The sequence below is a fragment of the Colossoma macropomum genome, unplaced genomic scaffold (genome assembly GCF_904425465.1).
Source record: "Colossoma macropomum unplaced genomic scaffold, Colossoma_macropomum, whole genome shotgun sequence".
Taxonomy (NCBI): domain Eukaryota; kingdom Metazoa; phylum Chordata; class Actinopteri; order Characiformes; family Serrasalmidae; genus Colossoma; species Colossoma macropomum.
In genome coordinates this window covers 33395589-33417643 of record NW_023494803.1, presented here as the reverse complement: position 1 = coordinate 33417643, position 22055 = coordinate 33395589, and the positions used below count along the sequence as shown (strand labels likewise).

The window sequence follows — 22055 nt, the reverse complement described above, 5'->3', positions numbered from 1 at the left end:
AAGTAAGTTTCAAACAACAAAAGTTGCATGAAAGTTTTACCATGTAAAGCCAACTGTAATCCTTTTTGCAAGCAATCATTACACATGTAACATTAATTTTTTTGTTGAATCACATGATTTTTGGCCATTTCTCTAGGTGGGGTGTTTTTTTTTGCACCTTTTCACTCTAACTTTACTGTGACACTCGAACAGTAGATGTAGATGTTGACTTCTTCTTCAAAAGCTAAGAACAGCATCATTACTCGTCCTACAAGCAATCTTATACCTTTAAATCACAGTTTCATTTATGAACACTGCCCTTCTTAGTATGCTTTTTTATTAGCTTAGTTAGAGTTCAGCACGAGGATGGAGGAGTTGAACTAGTTTTGATGTAATTTCCTCTAGCTGATCTTCAACAGCATGCATTAGCAGTGAGGAGCTCATAGCACAGGTTATAATGATTCAGTATGATCAGCGTTTTCATCACCCTGACTTTCTCACTTCAATGGATTCCAGGTATCATTCTCTACAATATACACTGGAGCATTGTGCTTGACTTTATCAATGAACAAAATCTATAATTTTTGATCTTCTGTTGTCCCCATTAGTATTTGCAGGGGACAGTGGTGTCACTCAAAGCCCCAGAGTGCTTTGGGTTGAGAAGGGAAAATCTGCTGAAATGAACTGCAACCATGATAAAGGGTCTGCCCACTATCAGATGTACTGGTTCCAACAGCAACAAGGGAAGCCCATGGAGCTCATAGTTTACACAACAACCTCCAATATAGACTTTGGCACCTCTGACAAAAAAAATTCTCTGCCACTAAAGAAAAAGCTGAAAGTGGATCTTCCACTGTGAAGAATGTGGAGTCAAGACGACAGCGCTCTGTATTTCTGCGCAGTGAGCCAACACAGTGATACAGTCCTATTACACTGCTGAACAAAAACACCTGTGCCACCTAATTAATACACTAAAAATGATTCAATGTTTTAACTTTAAAAAGAAAGTAACCTAGTTGCCTTAAAGTTATGAGTTAACTGAACTTCAAATAATAACAGAATGTAAAATGTGCATTTTTGTTCTGTTAACTTACTATTAGACAATCCGTGAACTCAAATTTTAAGACAACCAGGTTAAGTTAAAACACTAAATCATTTTTACAGCATACAATTACTGTAATAACTAGAAAAGCAGAAAACACAGGGGGATTCCAGATTAGGCAATTATAATGGCCCTCATGCCTGATTCAACATGCCTGCCTGTTGTATTCCCACTTGATACAGATAAGTAACAATCATATAAAAATCCACAGTGCTGTTGAACATTGTCCTGCAAAACACACACACACACACACACCTTCTAAGCCGCTTATCCTTCTTAGTTGCGGATGGAGTTGGAGCCTATCCCAGCGGCCACTGGGCGGAAGGCAGGAAACACCCTGGACAGGTCACCAATCCATCGCAGGGCGTCCTGCAAAATACTACAGGATAAATACTGCAACTGTCTTTGCCCTCAGCCTTTATTGAATGAAGCTATGATTTATGTGTCATTGGTTATATTTTTAGCCATACAAATTGGCCATTTTTCAGATTGTGGTGTTTTATTAGCCCTCTAAGGATATTTTCTTGATTTTTGCATATCTTCTTGAATTCGCCTTTAAAGGCTCTTGCATATAACGTGATATCCATATGTTTCACATTAAAATGCTCCGTTATCTTCAGTGCTACTTTCCAAAACCGCTGCAGCAACTTCATTGCAGCTGTCAATTTTTTGCACGCCTTTTTACATGTATCCAATGTTGACTGAATGAAGAATGAAAGGTTTCCGATGTGATGGCTAAGTCCTTAGTGTCCAAAGTGCCCGTTGGTCAGTTTTATACAAAATGTAGACGGACACACAAATCCACCAATTATACACAGTGAGAGGCAGATGACGTGTATTTCAACCCCTCTTCATAGCCTCATAACTCTGGATGTGACTGATATACAATCTCAGAACATGAATAGAATCGAAAATATAGACTTTACAGATTCAGGAAATGTTTGAATCATATTTCTGCACTGTATCATGAAGACAGATAAACACATAGAGAAACATTGAATTTGATGCACGGGCAAGTTTGTTGACCCCAGAGAGTTAACCTATTCACTCTGTAACTTTACTGTGATAGTAACCGTTACTCTAGTGTGACTGCTCTAGTGTTAGATGTAGATGGTGACGCTGACTTAGCCTTTTAACCCCACAGAGCCAGGGTCTGCCGGCAGGCCCAAAGTTTTATTACACACTTCTATAACCTCAGAATCACTCAATCAGTTTGCACTGAAGTCCCTGTAGTTACAGAATAATACGTCTTAGTACGTAATGAACCTGGGATTTTAAGGGGTTAACATGCACAAAGTGAAACACTTGTAGAAAAAAAAGTATTCGGGGGTTAAATTCTTCTATTTGAATCAAACCAAACAATATTTAACTGATTTTTGATTTTCAAATTAGCCACTAAGACTGTTGATTATAAATGTCCACCAGGTGGTTGAGCTGTTGAAAGCAACTCTTTAGGGACACTGAGAATCACGCAAAGAGAATAATGTCAATAACAAAGTAAAAACAATTAAAATGTGTTCTTTTCTTACGGGCCTTTGAGATGTTACTTACATAACTGGATTTGTCATCTTCAAAGCTGTTTTAAACAATACTAAACCCCCCTTGTAGATATATGTGGATTAACATGTTCGTTGCAATCACAGAAAATAATATTTACAATTGGAGATAGATTTGTGATCCACTTGTGCCTCAATTTACAACATGAAACATACGTGACCATGCAGTTAAAGGATTAAGAAAAAGAGGCAAGAAGATCATAGATTGGAAAAAAAAAAGTTAAAAATAAATTATACAGCATCGCTACTCATCCTTACAGGTAATCCTATAACTCTAAGTTATAATTTATAAACAGTGCGCTCCTTATTACGCTCTTTTTATATGTTTATTCAGAATCCAGCATGTAAATGAAGGATTTTGACGTCATTTCCTCAAGCTGGTCTTCAACAGGATGTATCAGCAGCAGTCTGGAGCTCATAACCTCTTCTGCTGTCATCACGATCCAGTATGATCAGCATTATCATCATCCTGACTTTCCCATTTCAATGGACTCCAGGTATCATATTCTACAAAATATGACAGAGCATCTTACTTAATATTACTAGCAAATAAAAAACTAATTCCATCTAAAATACTTTAAATTACTAAATTAATCATGTTTCATCATTTGTTGCACATTAGGTTTTGCAGGAGACAGCGGTGTCACTCAAAATCCCAGAGTACTCTGGGCTGAGAAAGATAAACCTGCTGAAATGAACTGCAACCATAATAAAGGAAGCACTTATATTTACATGTACTGGTTCCGACAGCAACAAGGGAAGCCCATGGAGCTCATAGTTTTTATTACAACCACCAATAAACCAGAGTTTGGAAACATTAGTCATGATAAATTCTCTGCCACTAAAAAACAACCTGAAAGTGGATCTTTCACTGTGAAGAATGTGGAGTCAGACGACAGCGCTCTGTATTTCTGTGCAGTGAGTGAGCACAGTGTTACAGTCCTATTACACTGCTGAACAAAAACACCTGTACTGATGTTACTGTAATAACTAGCAGAACAGACAGGGGGACTCCTCCCCTAACTAATGAAGAGCACTCATTTTGATATATTCTCATAAAAAAGGCTGAACTGGGCCGAGTAATCAGGCCAGGAATGTGGGTCCAAGTCAGTCTGTGCATGTGTATATATATATTATATTGCAGATATAAAGACTCTAATATGAGTCATCTCATAAATGACTGAGAAACCTGTATAAAATCCAGGTCAGGCCATAACATGAAAAGAAGACATTCATGCCCTTCTGGTTCCCCAACTGTACATAAAACCAGTGTTGAAGTAATGATATTTTGTATTCTTCAAGTCAAAGTTCAAAGGTCAAATGTTATTAAGTAGAAGGAGAAACTGAACAGTAGGGAAACGAAACAAAACTAAACCTAATTTTCAGGGAAAACAAAGAAAACCAACTACGACTACTAACCTAACTAATACAAAAGCAAACAAAAAGACCCTTTCTTCTCGATATGAGAGGTTATATACAAACCCAGTTCCCAAAAGTTGAGACAGTGGGTAAAATGCAAAATAAATAAATAAATAAAATAAAATAACGGGAAGCAATGATTTATAATTCTATTTTGACCTGCATTTGAGCAAAAAAAAAAACATAAAAGATTAAATATCATTTCTCTGCATCTTATAAAATTTGTTGTTTTTTGTAAATATGTTTGTTCTGAAATTAATGCCTGCAGCACATTCTAAAAAAGTTGGGGCGGGGCTTTTTAAGACCAAAAACATCGTGAAATGTTAAAAAAACATTTTATCCAGGTGACACAATCATGCTTGGGTATAAAAGGAGCATCCAGGAAAGCCTGAGTCCTTTATGGGCAAGCATGGGTCGAGGATCGCCACTTTGCCAAAAATACATCAGCAAAAAATCCAACAGTTTAAACGTAACATACCTCGGCCAGGGAGCCAGCAGCAGGACGCTACAATATCTTATTCAAATACGCAGATTATAGATCAGTCGAGTCTTAGGTGGTGCAATCAGAAAGAGTGTGATTTTGTCCTGTGGGCATGTTTAATACACTAGATGACAGAACTTTGTCATAGCAACAAATATTTTCTCAGTCAAGTTCAATTCAATTCAATATTCATTTTAACTGAAAGATCTCCCTGCTTTCTTCTTGCTCACTAACCTCCAGGAGATCTGCTCCTTCAGCCCTGTCAGTCTCCTTCAGCTTCTTACTCTCCCTCTCTACTTGTATTTAGCAACACATGAATTTATTAAACTGAGAGATTGAAATGAGAGATTAGTCATTTTTAACTGGTAAAAAAACCTCATCTGACTGGCTTTCGATGGACCAGCTGCCTCTAGATTTTCATCTACAGGCTGAGGAATTGAGGGATATAATAAAGCAATAAGCCACGTGAGGCCGTGGGTTACGGCGATTTGATCGTGGGGAAGGGAGTCCTTTGGCACGACATGAAGCGGAGGGCCTAAAACTCCTTTCCCCGTAAAAATCGCAGTAACCCACTGCCTTGAGTGGCTTATTGCTTTCATAAAACGGCAGCCAACATAAAAATATTAAAATGCACGATGTTTTAGATAATTATTTAAGTTATTATTAATAATAACCGACATAAAGATGAAAAAATGTAGTTCCTTTAGAGTGTGGTATCGTTGCTAAGCAACCACTGACCGCTGAAGGAGGAGAAGAACTTCAGTCGCCCATCACTGTTTACTGCAGACATTTATTTATTTATTTATTTATTTTACTTTTTTCATATAACAGTGAACATATGATAATACAGCACGGTTTAATGCAAAAACTCTCAGTTTATAAGTACTTTTTGGTCACCAAATTACCACTGCGAGTCGTCTTCTGCCAGTCTGACGCCACTTTTCTCACGCTGGGGCTGAATCTCAAACGGCTCCCCGCTCCCTACATAGTGCACTACGTAGGAATTTAAACACTGGCATTTGTACAATGCAAAATGTATCGCTAAAAAAGGCCAGTTGGGATTCGTCCACATTCATACTTGACAAGCAGTGCACTGTTTGACAGCAGAAGCTAAAATTTCTAAACGTAATATTACACAGCACAATATTTAGCTAGGGAGTGCGGAGCCGTTTAGGATTCAGCCTGGGTCTGACGCTACTTCTGACTGAAACACGGATATCTGAAGCGTGTAAGCCATTCAGGTGACATTATTTAGACCGGTAGGTTATATTAGCTACTGTTTTTCAGTTAATCATATCGTGAGTACTTAATTTCCAGTCTGTGACATTAATGTTAGGGTTGTTTGGCTGACCAGCCCAGTTCTAATAAAGAAAATAAGTTTTCAGCCCCTCAGTTTGAACAAAAACGGGTTCTTACTTACACTCGGTGCTCCGCGCCATCAGCGTTAGAGTTGAAGATGAATCCGTTAACAGGAGAAGGGTTTTTCGTGCCGTGGCGCAGTAATACAGAGTTCAGTTGCTGTGAGGCGGTCATAGCCGGGGTATATCGTGGAATTTACAACGGCTTCGAACGCGGCTCAGCCAATCAGATTTTAGGACCGGATCTATCCGTTTTATAAAACTGCGTCTTGATCAACACCGTATGACTTTTTCACTGGTATTAACTTAACTTAACTTACCGGTGTCAATCTTTTTAAATACTGAAAAGAAATATAAAAACAACGAATATAAAGAGATGTCAATGATGTTATTTCTATCTCTGTCGCTCGCTCACACTCTCAGGTTCTCACTATAAAGTGTCTTCAAGTTCTTTAACTAGGTTAGGTGGCTTGTCAGCTATACAGACAATGTTAGTGTTAGCCTGAACTCTGTTCTTCGCCTCACATGAACCCAAAGTCAGCTGACAAGCAACCGAGTAAAAACCTTACAGCCAGCTATGTTACCCATAATTTGCCACAAATGCATACTGTAGGTGGATATATTCACTCTGTGTTAAAGATTCTGAATAAAGTCTAATCTTCACTTTTATGAGCTTTTCGCCAAAATCCTTAGCGGTTGTCAACAGCGAGGAAAGCAGAGACCCTCCCCTAGGTCTGATATGATTAGCTTACAGCTTACGAGGTCTGATATGATTGGCTCACATTTTACGAGGTCTGATATGATTGGCCGAGCTGGGAGTTCTTCTTTTCCTTAAATCTCTGGCAGCCCAGCAGAGGCAGCACTGTATATACTCCCATATAAAGTCTATGGCAGCAGCGGCGGCAGCGGCGGCGGCAGCAGCAGCAGCAGCAGCAGCAGCATTTCCTGCAGGTCACGCCCTGCTATCACCGTATATTGTGAATTTGGGGCGCGATGGCCGCTGAATAATGAAGAATTAATGAGAATAAAACAGATAATTTGAACTAGTACTGTATATTTATTTTGGAAAGGGTGGGGGATAACATCTTGGGTGGGGGCTAAAGCCCCTCATTAAGCTGGCCTTGCCACTCCTTGTACGTACAGGTGCACAACACATGGATTTATCTGAAGGGCTGCCTGTACCCAGACCAGTCTGAATCATTTGTATGACAGTTCTTCACTATGCTCTGTGGGAGCAGCATCTCAAGCATTACACCGTCATTAATCTACTGGCTTTGTATTTCTCTGGAGAGAGAAGTTCACGGGTCAAACCACTGCAGCAATCCCAGCTGAACGATGGTCAACTCGAGAACTGATGAGGAACAATATACACGACCACAGAACATTTTGCGAGTACTTTACAAGCTCTTTGAAATAGTAAAATGAAACTCGAGCTCAGGTTATCAAATTACCTTGTTCCCCTTCCAGTTAGACGGTAAGTTTGCAGAGTTTTCAGTAAAAAAACTTTCGGTAAATCCGTCTCCATAAATCGTGTTTTCCCTCCGTTTTTCGCACATGCGCAGCAACATGAGACTCAATAGCACAAAATAAAAGTCAGTGCATTCTTACATGTGCGCTCAAAGAAAAGCTGAGGAATGAATGAACAACTAAAAATAACAAAATGCCTCTTTTTCAGGGTCTTTTACAGTAATATGTACGCATTGCTGATGCCATGTGCTCATCCTTTTAACTCAGCTAATTTGCACTGTCTGAACAATAGACTGTAGGATATTCAGGACTTATCCTGGAATAATCTGTCATACGTCTGATATCAGTAATACATAATTTAATATAGTATATATTAATTATTTGAATTTTAGTATTTTATTTGAACGTTTTGCCCAAAATTAGCTCTTTATTCAGGCCTATAGCTGCAGGCCATATTATGCTGAGTGATGCGTGACTGACGTCATTTTCTGTGGAACGGTGGTTTATATACGATGACGTCACAATGGCGATCTGTGACGTCATCGGCCTACATAAATATAGACTGCAGACGCTCAAACTCTCACTTTGACAGGAGCGCACTTGTGTAACTGTTGTGTTGAACGTGAGTAGAAAAGGTTGATCTCATTCTAACTAGTGAATTATGGAGACTTCCATGTTTGATGAAATGAACAGAGAACTGGAGGAGGCCCAGCGGAAACTGAAACAACTAGAGGAACAAGAAAATGAGCTTTTGGGAAAAATCACAGAACAGAAAGAAAACGTTCAAAAGCTGGAAAGAACTTTGCAGAGCCGCTGGGAGAAATACCTGCTTTCACAGGTGATGGAGCTGGAAGCAGAGATTAGAAAGAAGAACAGGGAGCTGAAAATGCTCAGAAAGAACACAGTGAAAGAACAGAGGAGAGAGGAAGAAGAGAAAACAGAGGAAGAACAGGTGAGAGAGGAAGAACAGAGGAGAAAGGAAGCTGTGGTGATTTCCATGTTTGAGGAAATAAACAGAGAACTGGAGGAGGCCCAGCGGAAACTGAAACAACTTGAGGAACAAGAAAAGGAGCTTTTGGAAAAAATCACAGAACAGAAAGAAAACGTTCAAAAGCTGGAAAGAACATTGCAGAGCCGCTGGGAGAAATATCTGCTTTCACAGGTGATGGAGATGGAAGCAGAGATTAAAAAGAAGGACAGGGAGCTGAAAATGCTCAGAAAGAACACAGTGAAAGAACAGAGGAGAGAGGAAGAAGAGAAAACAGAGGAAGAACAGAAAAGAGGAAGAACAGCAGAGAGAGAAAGAACAGAAAAGAAAGATGAGAAAAAAGGGAAAGAAAAGAAAACAGAGAGAGAAGAGAAAAGAGAGAAAGAACAGAAAAGAGATGAAGAGGCAAGCAGTTCTCAGGACGCAAAGAAAGACGAGACAGATGGAAAACACATAGAAAGGTGGGATGAAGACATCCGGCAGAAGGAGAACCTGGTGCAGGTACTGATCACCCTCGATTCCAAAACACCTAAAGTGACGGTGAAGGAACGTGTCCAGACCAGAGGAATTATGGCTGGACTGGAACGTACAGATGAGCTGCCGGGAGAAGCGGCACATGAGCAGGACAGAGAGAGTGAAGAAGGTCCGCTTGTAGTGGTCAACATCATACCGTCCACAAGGCAGCTGAATAAAGCTTGCCAGTGCCCGAGCGACAGCATGCTGACTGAGAAGGAAAAGAAAGAATGGAGAAAGCTGCTGAAAAGGGCGAATAAAGAACTGATAAAGCAGAAGAAGAAGGAGGAGAAAAAGGAAAAGAAGAAAACAACAAAAGAAAAGACCACAGAAAGGAAAAGCTTCTGGAGAAAATTTCTGTGCTTCTGAAAAAGACAGCAGGAAGACTCAAATAAAAGAAGCAGAATGTGTTTTCCAGTTTTAGAAACATCATCTTGATGTTTGTTACATAATTAAATAATCAGTAACTGTTTACAGAAGAAACAGAGTCTTTAACCAAATGAATTGTGTTTTGCAACAGCTAATACAACAACTACTAACTGCTGACTACTTCTACACTGTTGAATGGTGAGTGCTCAGGGATCTATATAGAACCATTTTCTATATGAAAGAACCCTTGAAGAACCATTGTTTAAAGTGTGTATGAATACTACTACCAATAAAGATTATTATCACTATCGCTATTGTTGTTATTGTTATTATTATTCATTTACTTATTAATGAAGCATCTTTCATTGACCCAATGATGCTTTTCAGCACGAAATGTAAAATAGATTGCATCATGTAATAAAAAAATATATCAAATATATATTCTTTTTTATCTAGCAGTAGAAGTGTAAGAGAAAAAAAAGGTTTCTTAATTTCAGCTGATTATAGAGGATATAAATAACAGTTTTACATCACTGTATGGAAGCCAATAGCTATGGAAAAGGAGAGAGGGCAAGGTGAAAATAGTGAGTCTTTTTCTACCAGAAAGCAGGTTATGGTGCAGTGCTTTAAAGAGGCTGCATAAGTCGTGTTAGCAGGGCTGTTTCATACAGACTACTTGAGAAAGCAAAAGACTACTTGACCAGTAAAGTCACACAGTGTAGACTTTTTCGGACACACTTACTTTATTGGTGTACATTTGTTGAAACATAATATAAATAAACAAATAAATCAACACACACACACACACACACACACACACACACACACACACACATATATATAGATAGATAGATAGATAGATATTTGTGTGTGTGTGTGTGTGTGTGTGTATAAAACACAATATTAACACATTAGAAAATGGTAGAGAATATAGTGGACTTCAAAAGTCTGGGACCAAATTTTGCCTTCATTTCTAATTTAATTTAACAAAGTATGCAGAGAAATAGATGGACTACAGTCTGTAACTGTAGAAAGTGCACCTGTATGATATGTGGAGCTGATCAAATGGACAAAGCGTGTAGGTACAAGGAGGGGTACTTAATGAAGTGGCCGGATGGTGTATACGATATTGATGTATCTGCAGTACAGGACATAAAATCACCGAGTGCATGTGCATGCACTCAATAATCCTTATAATCGGATTTCTGTAGTTATCCGATTATTCGAATGGCCATGTAAACCCCATACTCCGGTCTAGAAAACTGATAAGGACAGCTGGATTTTAGCTCAGTAATCTGATTTCTCAGTGCATGTGTACTCGTACTCCGATTTCACTTTTGGAGCGGCACTGAAACCAAACACGAAATAAAGGATTTAACTATTCTTCATCTTCTAAATGATGTACATTCATTTTCTCAGGTAAATTTGCGCAATGTTTAAAAAAAACAGTGGTAAGTTTGAGTTGTATGTTATGTTTACGCCATGCCATCTTCTGTGAGTTTATTGACTTGTTGCAAAGTAGAAATCCGATTACTGCCTGACTCATTTAGACCCACAGTTTCCCCATTATTGTGTTGACCGGATTAATGACAAAATCTGATTTTGTGCAGTTATCTGTTATTAAGTGCATGTAAACATACTCACTGATGTCTTTATATTGAGTACTTAACTGATAAATAATTAAATATATAAATAAATAAATTGAATTGGTTATAAAGTATAGCATAAATGCAACAGACAACTATAAAAGATGCATTTTATTACCTCACAAGGAGCTATTCGGGGGTTAAATCCTTCTATTTGAATCAAACCAAACAATATTTAACTGATTTTTGATTTTCAAATTACCCACTAAAATTGTTGATTATAAATGTCCACCAGGTGGTTGAGCTGTTGAAAGCAACTCTTTAGGGACACTGAGAATCACGCAAAGAGAATAATGTCAATAACAAGGTAAAAATAAATAAAATGTGTTCTTTTCATACGGGCCTTTGAGATGTTACTTACATAACTGGATTTGTCATATTCAAAGCTGTTTTAAACAATACTAAACCCACCTTGTAGATATATGTGGATTAACATGTTCATTGCAATCACAGAAAATAATATTTACAATTGGAGATAGATTTGTGATCCACTTGTGCCTCAATTTACAACATGAAACATACGTGACCACGCAGTTAAAGGATTAAGAAAAAGAGGCAAGAAGATCATAGATTGGAAAAAATAAAATAAAAATAAATTATACAGCATCGCTACTCATGCTTACAGGTAATCCTATAACTCTAAGTTATAATTTTAAAACAGTGCGCTCCTTATTACGCTCTTTTTATATGTTTATTCAGAATCCAGCATGTGAATGAAGGATTTTGACGTCATTTCCTCAAGCTGGTCTTCAACAGGATGTATCAGCAGCAGTCTGGAGCCCATAACCTCTTCTGCTGTCATCACGATCCAGTATGATCAGCATTATCATCATCCTGACTTTCTCATTTCAATGGACTCCAGGTATCATATTCTACAAAATATGATGGAGCATCTTAATTAGTATTACTAGCAAATAAAAAATGAATTTCATCTAAAATACTTTAAATTACTAAATTAATCATGTTTCATCATTTTTTGTCCATTAGGTTTTGCAGGAGACAGCGGTGTCACTCAAAATCCCAGAGTACTCTGGGCTGAGAAAGATAAACTAGCTGAAATGAACTGCAACCATAATAAAGGAAGCACTTATATTTACATGTACTGGTTCCGACAGCAACAAGGGAAGCCCATGGAGCTCATAGTTTTTATTACGACCGCCAATAAACCAGAGTTTGGAAACATTAGTCATGATAAATTCTCTGCAAATAAAGAAAAAGCTGAAAGTGGATCTTTCACTGTGAAGAATGTGGAGTCAGACGACAGCGCTCTGTATTTCTGTGCAGTATATATATATTCACGCAATTTATTTTCACTAATATAACACACACTATATTGCAGATATAAAGAGTCTAATACGAGTCATCTCATAAATGACTGAGAAACCTGTATAAAATCCAGGTCAGGCCATAACATGAAAAGAAGACATTCATGGCCTTCTGGTTCCCCAACTGTACATAAAACCAGTGTTGAAGTAATGATATTTTGTATTCTTCAAGTCAAAGTTCAAAGGTCAAAAGTTATTAAGTAGAAGGAGAAAATTAACAGTAGAGAAACAAATCAAAACTAAACCTAAGTTTCAGGGGAAACAAAGAAAACCAACTACGACTACTAACCTAACTAATACAAAAGCAAACAAAAAGACCCTTTCTTCTCGATATGAGAGGTTATATACAAACCCAGTTCCAAAAAAGTTGAGATAGTGGGTAAAATGCAAAATAAATAAATAAATAAATAAATAAAATAACAGAAAGCAATGATTTATAATTCTATTTTGACCTGCATTTGAGCAAAAAAAAAAACATAAAAGATTAAATATCATTTCTTTGCATCTTATAAAATTTGTTGTTTTTTGTAAATATGTTTGTTCTGAAATTAATGCCTGCAGCACATTCTAAAAAAGTTGGGGCGGGGCTTTTTAAGATCAAAAACATTGTGAAATGTTAAAAACCATTTTATCCAGGTGACACAATCATGCTTGGGTATAAAAGGAGCATTCGGTCAACTCTATAGAAGACACGGACTTCATCTCCCAGAATCCTCTGGGAGATCACATGACTGAACATCCGCACTCAGAATCCAGCTCCGGAGAGAACTCCATTGCCCAGAATTCAATGGGGTCTCATGTGACTTTGGACTTTCACCGCAGAACCTATCAGCGCTCTCAACCTCCTGAGTACTAACTGTTCACCTGTGCATATGATCATATGACAGATAGTTAGCAGTATTTGAGCCCGGGCTTTAGTCTGAATCTTTGCGAGGTATTGTTTCCTAGAAACCTACTTAGCGTTATTTATCTGTTTGATTACACTCTGTGTTTTTACCTTTGCTTCATTTGTTCTGTTTTTGACTTTTTGCCTCTTCCCTTGGTACTTTTGCTGTTCTGACGGATCTGTGTTTTGACTTTTGGACTGTGTTTTTGACTTCGATTTGAGCTTCCGATTGGTTTGTTGTTAATAAACCACCTTCATTTTGTCATCCGCAAGCGTCTGATTTTCTGTCACGGCGTTACAGGAAGGGAGTCCTTCGGCACGACATGAAAAGGGCCTAAAACTCCCTTCCCTGTGATTAAATCGCAGTAACCCACTGCCTTGAGTGGCTTATTGCTTTCATAAAACGGCAGCCAACATAAAAAATATCAAAATGTTTTAGATAATTATTTAACTTATTATTAATAATAACCGACATAAACAAGTATTCTGCCAAAAATGTAGTTCATTTAGCGTGTGGTATCGTTGCTAAGCAACCACTGACCGCTGAAGGAGGGGAAAAATGTTAGTTCGCCCATCACTGTTTACTGCAGACATTTCATATTTACTTTTTTCACATACCAGTGAACATATGATAATATATCGTTGTTTAATGCAAAAACTTTCAGTTTATAAGTACTTTTTGGTCACCAAATTACCACGGCGAGTCGTCTTCTGCCAGTCTGACGCCACTTTTCTCACGCTGGGGCTGAATCTCCAACAGCTCCCCGCTCCCTACATAGTGCACTACGTAGGAATTTAAACACTGGCATTTGTACAATGCAAAATATATCGCTAAAAAAGGCCAGTTGGGATTCGTCCACATTCATACTTGACAAGCAGTGCACTGTTTGACAGCAGAAGCTAACATTTCTAAACGTAATGTTACACAGCACAATATTTAGCTAGGGAGTGCGGAGCCGTTAGAGATTCAGCCTGGGTCTGACGCTACTTCTGACTGAAACACGGATATTTGAAGCGTGTAAGCCATTCAGGTGACATTATTTAGACCGGTAGGTTATATTAGCTACTGTTTTTCAGTTAATCATATCGTAAGTACTTAATTTCCAGCCTGTGACATTAATGTTAGGGTTGTTTGGCATGTTTGCTATCTTTTAGCCTGTTGGCTAGCTGACCAGCCTAGTTCTAATAAAGAAAATAAGTTTTCAGCCCCTCAGTTTGAACAAAAACGGGTTCTTACTTAATCATTACACTCAGCACTGCATATACTCTTATATACAGTCTATGGCAGCAGCATTTCCTGCAGGTCACGCCCTGCTATCACCGTATATTGTGAATTTGGGGCGCGATGGCCGCTGAATAATGAAGAATTAATGAGAATAAAACAAATAATTTGAATTAGTAATGTATATTTATTTTGGAAAGGGTTGGGGGATAACATCTTGGCGGGGGTTAAAGCCCCTCATTAAACTGGCCTTGCCACTCCTTGTACGTACAGGTGCACAACACATGGATTTATCTGAAGGGCTGCCTGTACCCAGACCAGTCTGAATCATTTGTATGACAGTTCTTCACTATGCTTTGTGGGAGCAGCATCTCAAGCATTACACCGTCATTAATCTACTGGCTTTGTATTTCTCTGGAGAGAGAAGCTCACGGGTCAAACAACTGCAGCAATCCCAGCTGAACGATGGTCAACTCGAGAACTGATGAGGAACAATATACACGACCACAGAACATTTTGCGAGTACTTTACAAGCTCTTTGAAATAGTAAAATGAAATTCGAGCTCAGGTTATCAAATTACCTTGTTCCCCTTCCAGTTAGACGGTAAGTTTGCAGAGTTTTCAGTTAAAAAATCCGTCTCCATAAACCGTGTTTTCCCTCCGTTTTTTGCACATGCGCAGCAACATGAGACTCAATAGCACAAAATAAAAGTCAGTGCATTCTTACATGTGCGCTCAAAGAAAAGCTGAGGAATGAATGAACAACTAAAAATAACAAAATGCCTCTTTTTCAGGGTCTTTTACAGTAATATGTACGCATTGCTGATGCCATGTGCTCATCCTGTTCACTCAGCTAATTTGCACTGTCTGAACAATAGACTGTAGGATATTCAGGACTTATCCTGGAATAATTTGTCATACGTCTGATATCAGTAATACATAATTTAATATAGTATATATTAATTATTTGAATTTTAGTATTTTATTTGAACGTTTTGCCCAAAATTAGCTCTTTATTCAGGCCTATAGCTGCAGGCCATATTATGCTGAGTGATGCGTGACTGACGTCATTTTCTGTGGAGCGTGGTTTATATACGATGACGTCACAATGGCGATCTGTGACGTCATCAACCTACATAAATATAGGCTGCAGACGTTCAAACTCTCACTTTGACAGGAGCGCACTTGTGTAACTGTTGTGTTGAACGTGAGTAGACAAGGTTGATCTCATTCTAACTAGTGAATTATGGAGAGTTCAGTGTTTGATGAAATGAACAGAGAACTGGAGGAGGCCCAGCGGAAACTGAAACAACTTGAGGAACAAGAAAATGAGCTTTTGGGAAAAATCACAGAACAGAAAGAAAACGTTCAAAAGCTGGAAAGAACTTTGCAGAGCCGCTGGGAGAAATACCTGCTTTCACAGGTGATGGAGCTGGAAGCAGAGATTAGAAAGAAGAACAGGGAGCTGAAAATGCTCAGAAAGAACACAGTGAAAGAACAGAGGAGAGAGGAAGAAGAGAAAACAGAGGAAGAACAGGTGAGAGAGGAAGAACAGAGGAGAAAGGAAGCTGTGGTGATTTCCATGTTTGAGGAAATAAACAGAGAACTGGAGGAGGCCCAGCGGAAACTGAAACAACTTGAGGAACAAGAAAAGGAGCTTTTGGAAAAAATCACAGAACAGAAAGAAAACGTTCAAAAGCTGGAAAGAACTTTGCAGAGCCGCTGGGAGAAATATCTGCTTTCACAGGTGATGGAGATGGAAGCAGAGATTAAAAAGAAGGACAGGGAACTGAAAATGCTCAGAAAGAACATAGTGAAAGAACAGAGGAGAGAGGAAGAAGAGAAAACAGAGGAAGAACAGAAAAGAGGAAAAACACCAGAGAGAGAAAGAACAGAAAAGAAAGATGAGAAAAAAGGGAAAGAAAAGAAAACAGAGAGAGAAGAGAAAAGAGAGAAAGAACAGAAAAGAGAGGAAGAGGCAAGCAGTTCTCAGGACGCAAAGAAAGACGAGACAGATGGAAAACACATAGAAAGGTGGGATGAAGACATCCGGCAGAAGGAGAACCTGGTGCAGGTACTGATCACCCTCGATTCCAAAACACCTAAAGTGACGGTGAAGGAACGTGTCCAGACCAGAGGAATTATGGCTGGACTGGAATGTACAGATGAGCTGCCGGGAGAAGCGGCACATGAGCAGGACAGAGAGAGTGAAGAAGGTCCGCTTGTAGTGGTCAACATCATACCGTCCACAAGGCAGCTGAATAAAGCTTGCCAGTGCCCGAGCGACAGCATGCTGACTGAGAAGGAAAAGAAAGAATGGAGAAAGCTGCTGAAAAGGGCGAATAAAGAACTGAAAAAGCAGAAGAAGAAGGAGGAGAAAAAGGAAAAGGAGGAAAAGAAGAAAACAACAAAAGAAAAGACCACAGAAAGGAAAAGCTTCTGGAGAAAATTTCTGTGCTTCTGAAAAAGACAGCAGGAAGACTCAAATAAAAGAAGCAGCATGTGTTTTCCAGTTTTAGAAACATCATCTTGATGTTTGTTACATAATTAAATAATCAGTAACTGTTTACAGAAGAAACAGAGTCTTTAACCAAATGAATTGTGTTTTGCAACAGCTAATACAACAACTACTAACTGCTGACTACTTCTACACTGTTGAATGGTGAGTGCTCAGGGATCTATATAGAACCATTTTCTATATGAAAGAACCCTTGAAGAACCATTGTTTAAAGTGTGTACGAATACTACTACCAATAAAGATTATTATCACTATCGCTATTGTTGTTATTGTTATTATTATTCATTTACTTATTAATGAAGCATCTTTCATCGACCCAATGATGCTTTTCAGCACGAAATGTAAAATAGATTGCATCATGTAATAAAAAAATATATCAAATATATATTCTTTTTTATCTAGCAGTAGAAGTGTAAGAGAAAAAAAAGGTTTCTTAATTTCAGCTGATTATAGAGGATATAAATAACAATTTTACATCACTGTATGGAAGCCAATAGCTATGGAAAAGGAGAGAGGGCAAGGTGAAAATAGTGAGTCTTTTTCTACCAGAAAGCAGGTTATGGTGCAGTGCTTTAAAGAGGCTGCATAAGTCGTGTTAGCAGGGCTGTTTCATACAGACTACTTGAGAAAGCAAAAGACTACTTGACCAGTAAAGTCACACAGTGTAGACTTTTTCGGACACACTTACTTTATTGGTGTACATTTGTTGAAACATAATATAAATAAACAAATAAATCAACACACACACACACACACACACACACACACACATATATATAGATAGATAGATAGATAGATATTTGTGTGTGTGTGTGTGTGTGTGTGTGTGTGTGTGTGTATAAAACACAATATTAACACATTAGAAAATGGTAGAGAATATAGTGGACTTCAAAAGTCTGGGACCAAATTTTGCCTTCATTTCTAATTTAATTTAACAAAGTATGCAGAGAAATAGATGGACTACAGTCTGTAACTGTAGAAAGTGCACCTGTATGATATGTGGAGCTGATCAAATGGACAAAGCGTGTAGGTACAAGGAGGGGTACTTAATGAAGTGGCCGGATGGTGTATACGATATTGATGTATCTGCAGTACAGGACATAAAATCACCGAGTGCATGTGCATGCACTCAATAATCCTTATAATCGGATTTCTGTAGTTATCCGATTATTCGAATGGCCATGTAAACCCCATACTCCGGTCTAGAAAACTGATAAAGACAGCTGGATTTTAGCTCAGTAATCTGATTTCTCAGTGCATGTGTACTCGTACTCCGATTTCACTTTTGGAGCGGCACTGAAACCAAACACGAAATAAAGGATTTAACTATTCTTCATCTTCTAAATGATGTACATTCATTTTCTCAGGTAAATTTGTGCAATGTTTAAAAAAAACAGCGGTAAGTTTGAGTTTTATGTTATGTTTACGCCATGCCATCTTCTGTGAGTTTATTGACTTGTTGCAAAGTAGAAATCCGATTACTGCCTGACTCATTTAGACCCACAGTTTCCCCATTATTGTGTTGACCGGATTAATGACAAAATCTGATTTTGTGCAGTTATCTGTTATTAAGTGCATGTAAACATACTCACTGATATCTTTATATTGAATACTTAACTGATAAATAATTAAATATATAAATGAATGAATTGAATTGGTTATAAAGTATAGCATAAATGCAACAGACAACTATAAAAGATGCATTTTATTACCTCACAAGGAGCTAATAATGAACAAATGAGGTATTCTGGTGTTATTCATTATTCATAAAAATATGTGAGATAGACACACTCACAGATCCTGGTTGATTATGCAGTGTCATCTGATTTTTTTCTATATATGAATGGCAATAAGTAATTATAGTTGAACATAGGAAGTGTACGAGGTGAATTTGTACCACTGAAAGCTGTGTGTTGTGGCATTTCTAATTTGGCACAACTGCAGTATGGGTTCATTTAGCTATTCTAGACTCGCTTCCCTGTGACGTATGATTTGATTTACAGTGATTCATACAGTCGTGTGTCTGGGCCTCATCGTGTCTGTGGCGTTTTTTAAACTGTTTTGGTGACCAATCCTGCTCCAATCCCCTCCCATTGTTCTGCAAATTACCACACACACACACATCACGACAGAGAAAAAAACTAAAATCTTGCATTATGACCCATAGGGTTGTGACACTGAGGTTATAATAAAATTATTTTTAGAATGAATGTATGACAAAATGATTGTCCAGCATTCCTGCTTAAAAAGTAGTGATCAATTTTTTAAAATGAGAATTAACCAACAATAGCTTTGTTGTGGGTTAGCAAACTGTTGCTAGTATTGCTGCTGAGAAGCTAACCTGTTGCTATCACAAACATTGGCAAATGTGACAAAATAATACTGACAATACAATATTATTGGTTCTGTGAAACTGGAAAAAGTCAGTTAATGTTACCCACCTGTAAAGCAGAAACAGAGCAACCTCCTAATCCCTTAGCTTCTTTTTCTCCAGCTTCATGTTCAAATTGGCTGTTTGGTTATTGTCTGTTTACAAAGCCAGAGCTATGTACGATCACTAGATTTTTTTCCAGCGGAGAAAACAGAGTTAGCAGACTGTGAGGAGATATGAATTGAATTTGACAAGAAGTGCACTGGAATGAACTCATAATATGTTCTTTATCTTTGTCCCAAACATTAAGAACGGCTAATATAGTGTGTAGACACATAGAAACTACAAACCAACTAGTATAATATCTCAGGCGTGCAGTTCAGACATTGCTCATATGGGGGAACTATGCACCTACAAACCTGAGAGGAAACCCAGTTTTACATGTTTGCATCATAAGGCAGTACAGTGTAAACTCAGTCTGAAGAACAAGCTCCTCGAGAGAATCAGCATGACCAGAGCGGGCAGCGTTATTTGGATTGCAGTGCTATGTCTCGCTGGTACAGTTTTAATTTATCTCAAGTTTATTTCATCTTTGAACACTTTATTTTGTTTTTGTATCATTTTAATCAGAATATCATCTCTCATTTCAGGATTTTCTCACAGTACTCATGTCATCCAGACTCCCTCTAATCTGATTATGAATCAAAACGGATCTGCTACAGTCGAGTGTTGGCACAATATAACAAATTACAATCAAATTACCTGGTACAAACAAACCCACGAACAAGAGTTAACTTTAATTGGATATCTTGTAGAAACGACAGCACCCAACAAGGAAAAAGAGTTTAAGTCTAAAGTGAACATGACTGGAGATGGAAACAGCAAAGTTTCTTTGACGATTAAAAATCTGTCACTCACAGACAGTGCAGTGTATTTCTGTGCTGCAAGTTACACAGTGCTGCAGAGCTGCTCTGTTGCAGTGCAAAAATGTTCTTGAGAAATTACCAATACAAACCCCAAGTTTTAAATCCTTATTAACACCTGCTTCTGTGGCCTGCTTTTGACTCACTGCCAGTGTTCACAGTCAAGAATTGCAAACCTGGAAGTAACTTTCAGTATTCAAGTATTCTCATTAAGAGTAACTTAAGCAATTTCTTTCTTATATATATCTTGCTGCTGTCAGAGCAAAACTTTACAGGAAAAGGAAAAAACATACATTACTTTTAATGTAAGTCAATGCAACCGACGTTTTTAAGTCATTTTGGGCCATTTCTTTTGGTCCAATCAAAGGGTAACAGAAATTTTCAAATTATGTCAAAAACTGTAAAGCGGCAAAAATGGAGATACAGGGTTTTGTTTTGAAAGCAGTGACATATATATGCCCTTTACATTGTATGTAAATTTCACAATGAATTGACCAAAACAAATGGCCCACAATTACTACTAGGTTTTTTTCCTTCTCATGTAATGTTACCATTTTGGAGATTGTTCCAACATATATATATATATATATATATATATAGGGAAAAAACTGCTTTACTTTTAATGTGATGATTACTCGATTAAAGTTTATTATTCATTTAAAAAACAAAGTCATTATAATGGACCCTGAACCATTAAATCTTTTGTGCATCTTATTGGCAGTAGGATATCACAGATGCATGTACAAACCCAAGTTGACACAGCATGTGACATGCAAATAAAAATGAAACAGCTTCTTTTACTAGAGCTCTCACCCAAGTCTGTGCAAAAAAAAAAAGAGAGAAAAGAGCACTATGGACATCAAGGGGCAAAGGGGCAGGTACTCAAACACCCCCTCTCTCCTGCATGTGTATGTGTGCTGCAGACCTGTACATCTGAATACAAAGGCACTGTGTCGCGTAGAGATAAACATCAGCTGGTCAGAAGTCAGCTGAGAACCAATCACTGCTGATTAAACAGTCTTGTTTCTGCTTCCACACGCTGTGGCCTGCTTTTGTTTCACTGCCAGTTTACTCTTAAGCACAAGTCTAAATTTATTGGTAACTGGTGTTTACTCAGAATCCAGCATGTGAATGGAGGAGTTGAAATGCTAACGATGTCATTTCCTCAGGTTGATCTCTAACAGGATGCATCACCAGCATCTGCCATTGTCACTACTCAGGATGATCAGCGTTATCATCACCCTGACTTTCTCACTTCAGTGGACTCCAGGTATGATATTATGCTAAATATGATGGAGTATTGTACTTGTTTTTATTAGTAAATGAAAAACTAAATTAATCATTTTTGGTTATTTGTTGTCCATTAGTACTTGCAGGAGACAGTGGTGTCACTCAAAGCCCCAGAGTACTCTGGATTGAGAAGGGAAATTCTGCTGAAATGAACTGCAACCATGATAAAGGAGGCTCTTATAATCAGATGTACTGGTTCCAACAGAAACAAGGGAAGCCCATGGAGTTCATAGTTTTTATCACGACCGCCAATAAACCAGAGTTTGGAAACATCAGTCATGATAAATTCTCTGCCACTAAAAAACAACCTAAAAATGGATCTTTCACAGTGATGAATGTGGAGTCAGATGACAGCGCTCTGTATTTCTGTGCAGTGAGTGAGCACAGTGTTACGGTCCTATTACATTGCTGAACAAAAACACCTGCACTGATGTTACTGTAATAACTATCAGAACAGACAGGGGGACTCCTCCCCTAACTAATGAATAGAGTTCATATTCTCAATTTCTCATTTGGAATGCGGGCCAAATCTAGGCCGTCTAATAGACCTCATGCAGATAGGCTCATAATAGACCTGACTTAGGGCATCTAATACTCATTTGAATATTCTAAATTATCCTGTGTTTTAACTGTAATCTATGC

At 38.1% G+C, this 22055-nt stretch overlaps 2 protein-coding genes across 2 annotated transcripts; both read left to right on the top strand.

Moving 5' to 3' along the window:
- Positions 1–7916: 7916 nt before the first annotated feature.
- Positions 7917–9402, top strand: LOC118823212 (golgin subfamily A member 6-like protein 6). The gene is made up of 2 exons (XM_036592644.1): positions 7917–8621; positions 8727–9402. Exons 1-2 carry the CDS (start codon positions 8024–8026, stop codon positions 9230–9232), a joined length of 1104 nt encoding a protein of 367 aa, XP_036448537.1. The 5' UTR covers positions 7917–8023; the 3' UTR covers positions 9233–9402.
- Positions 9403–15557: 6155 nt separating this feature from the next.
- LOC118823211 (golgin subfamily A member 6-like protein 6) lies at positions 15558–21133 on the top strand. The gene is made up of 2 exons (XM_036592643.1): positions 15558–16124; positions 21047–21133. The coding sequence occupies exons 1-2, from the start codon at positions 15558–15560 to the stop codon at positions 21131–21133; spliced, it is 654 nt and encodes a 217-aa protein (XP_036448536.1).
- Positions 21134–22055: the final 922 nt, after the last annotated feature.

Excerpts from the sequence above, each read along its gene's own strand:
- LOC118823212 (XM_036592644.1), top strand. The coding sequence starts at position 8,024 with ATGGAGACTTCCATGTTTGATGAAATGAACAGAGAACTGGAGGAGGCC. Across the intron at positions 8,622-8,726 it reads GAGGAGAGAGGAAGAAGAGA|GAGAGAAAGAACAGAAAAGA; the intron begins AAACAGAGGAAG and ends GAGAAGAGAAAA.
- LOC118823211 (XM_036592643.1), top strand. The coding sequence starts at position 15,558 with ATGGAGAGTTCAGTGTTTGATGAAATGAACAGAGAACTGGAGGAGGCC. Across the intron at positions 16,125-21,046 it reads AAATGCTCAGAAAGAACATA|ACCTGTACATCTGAATACAA; the intron begins GTGAAAGAACAG and ends TGTGTGCTGCAG.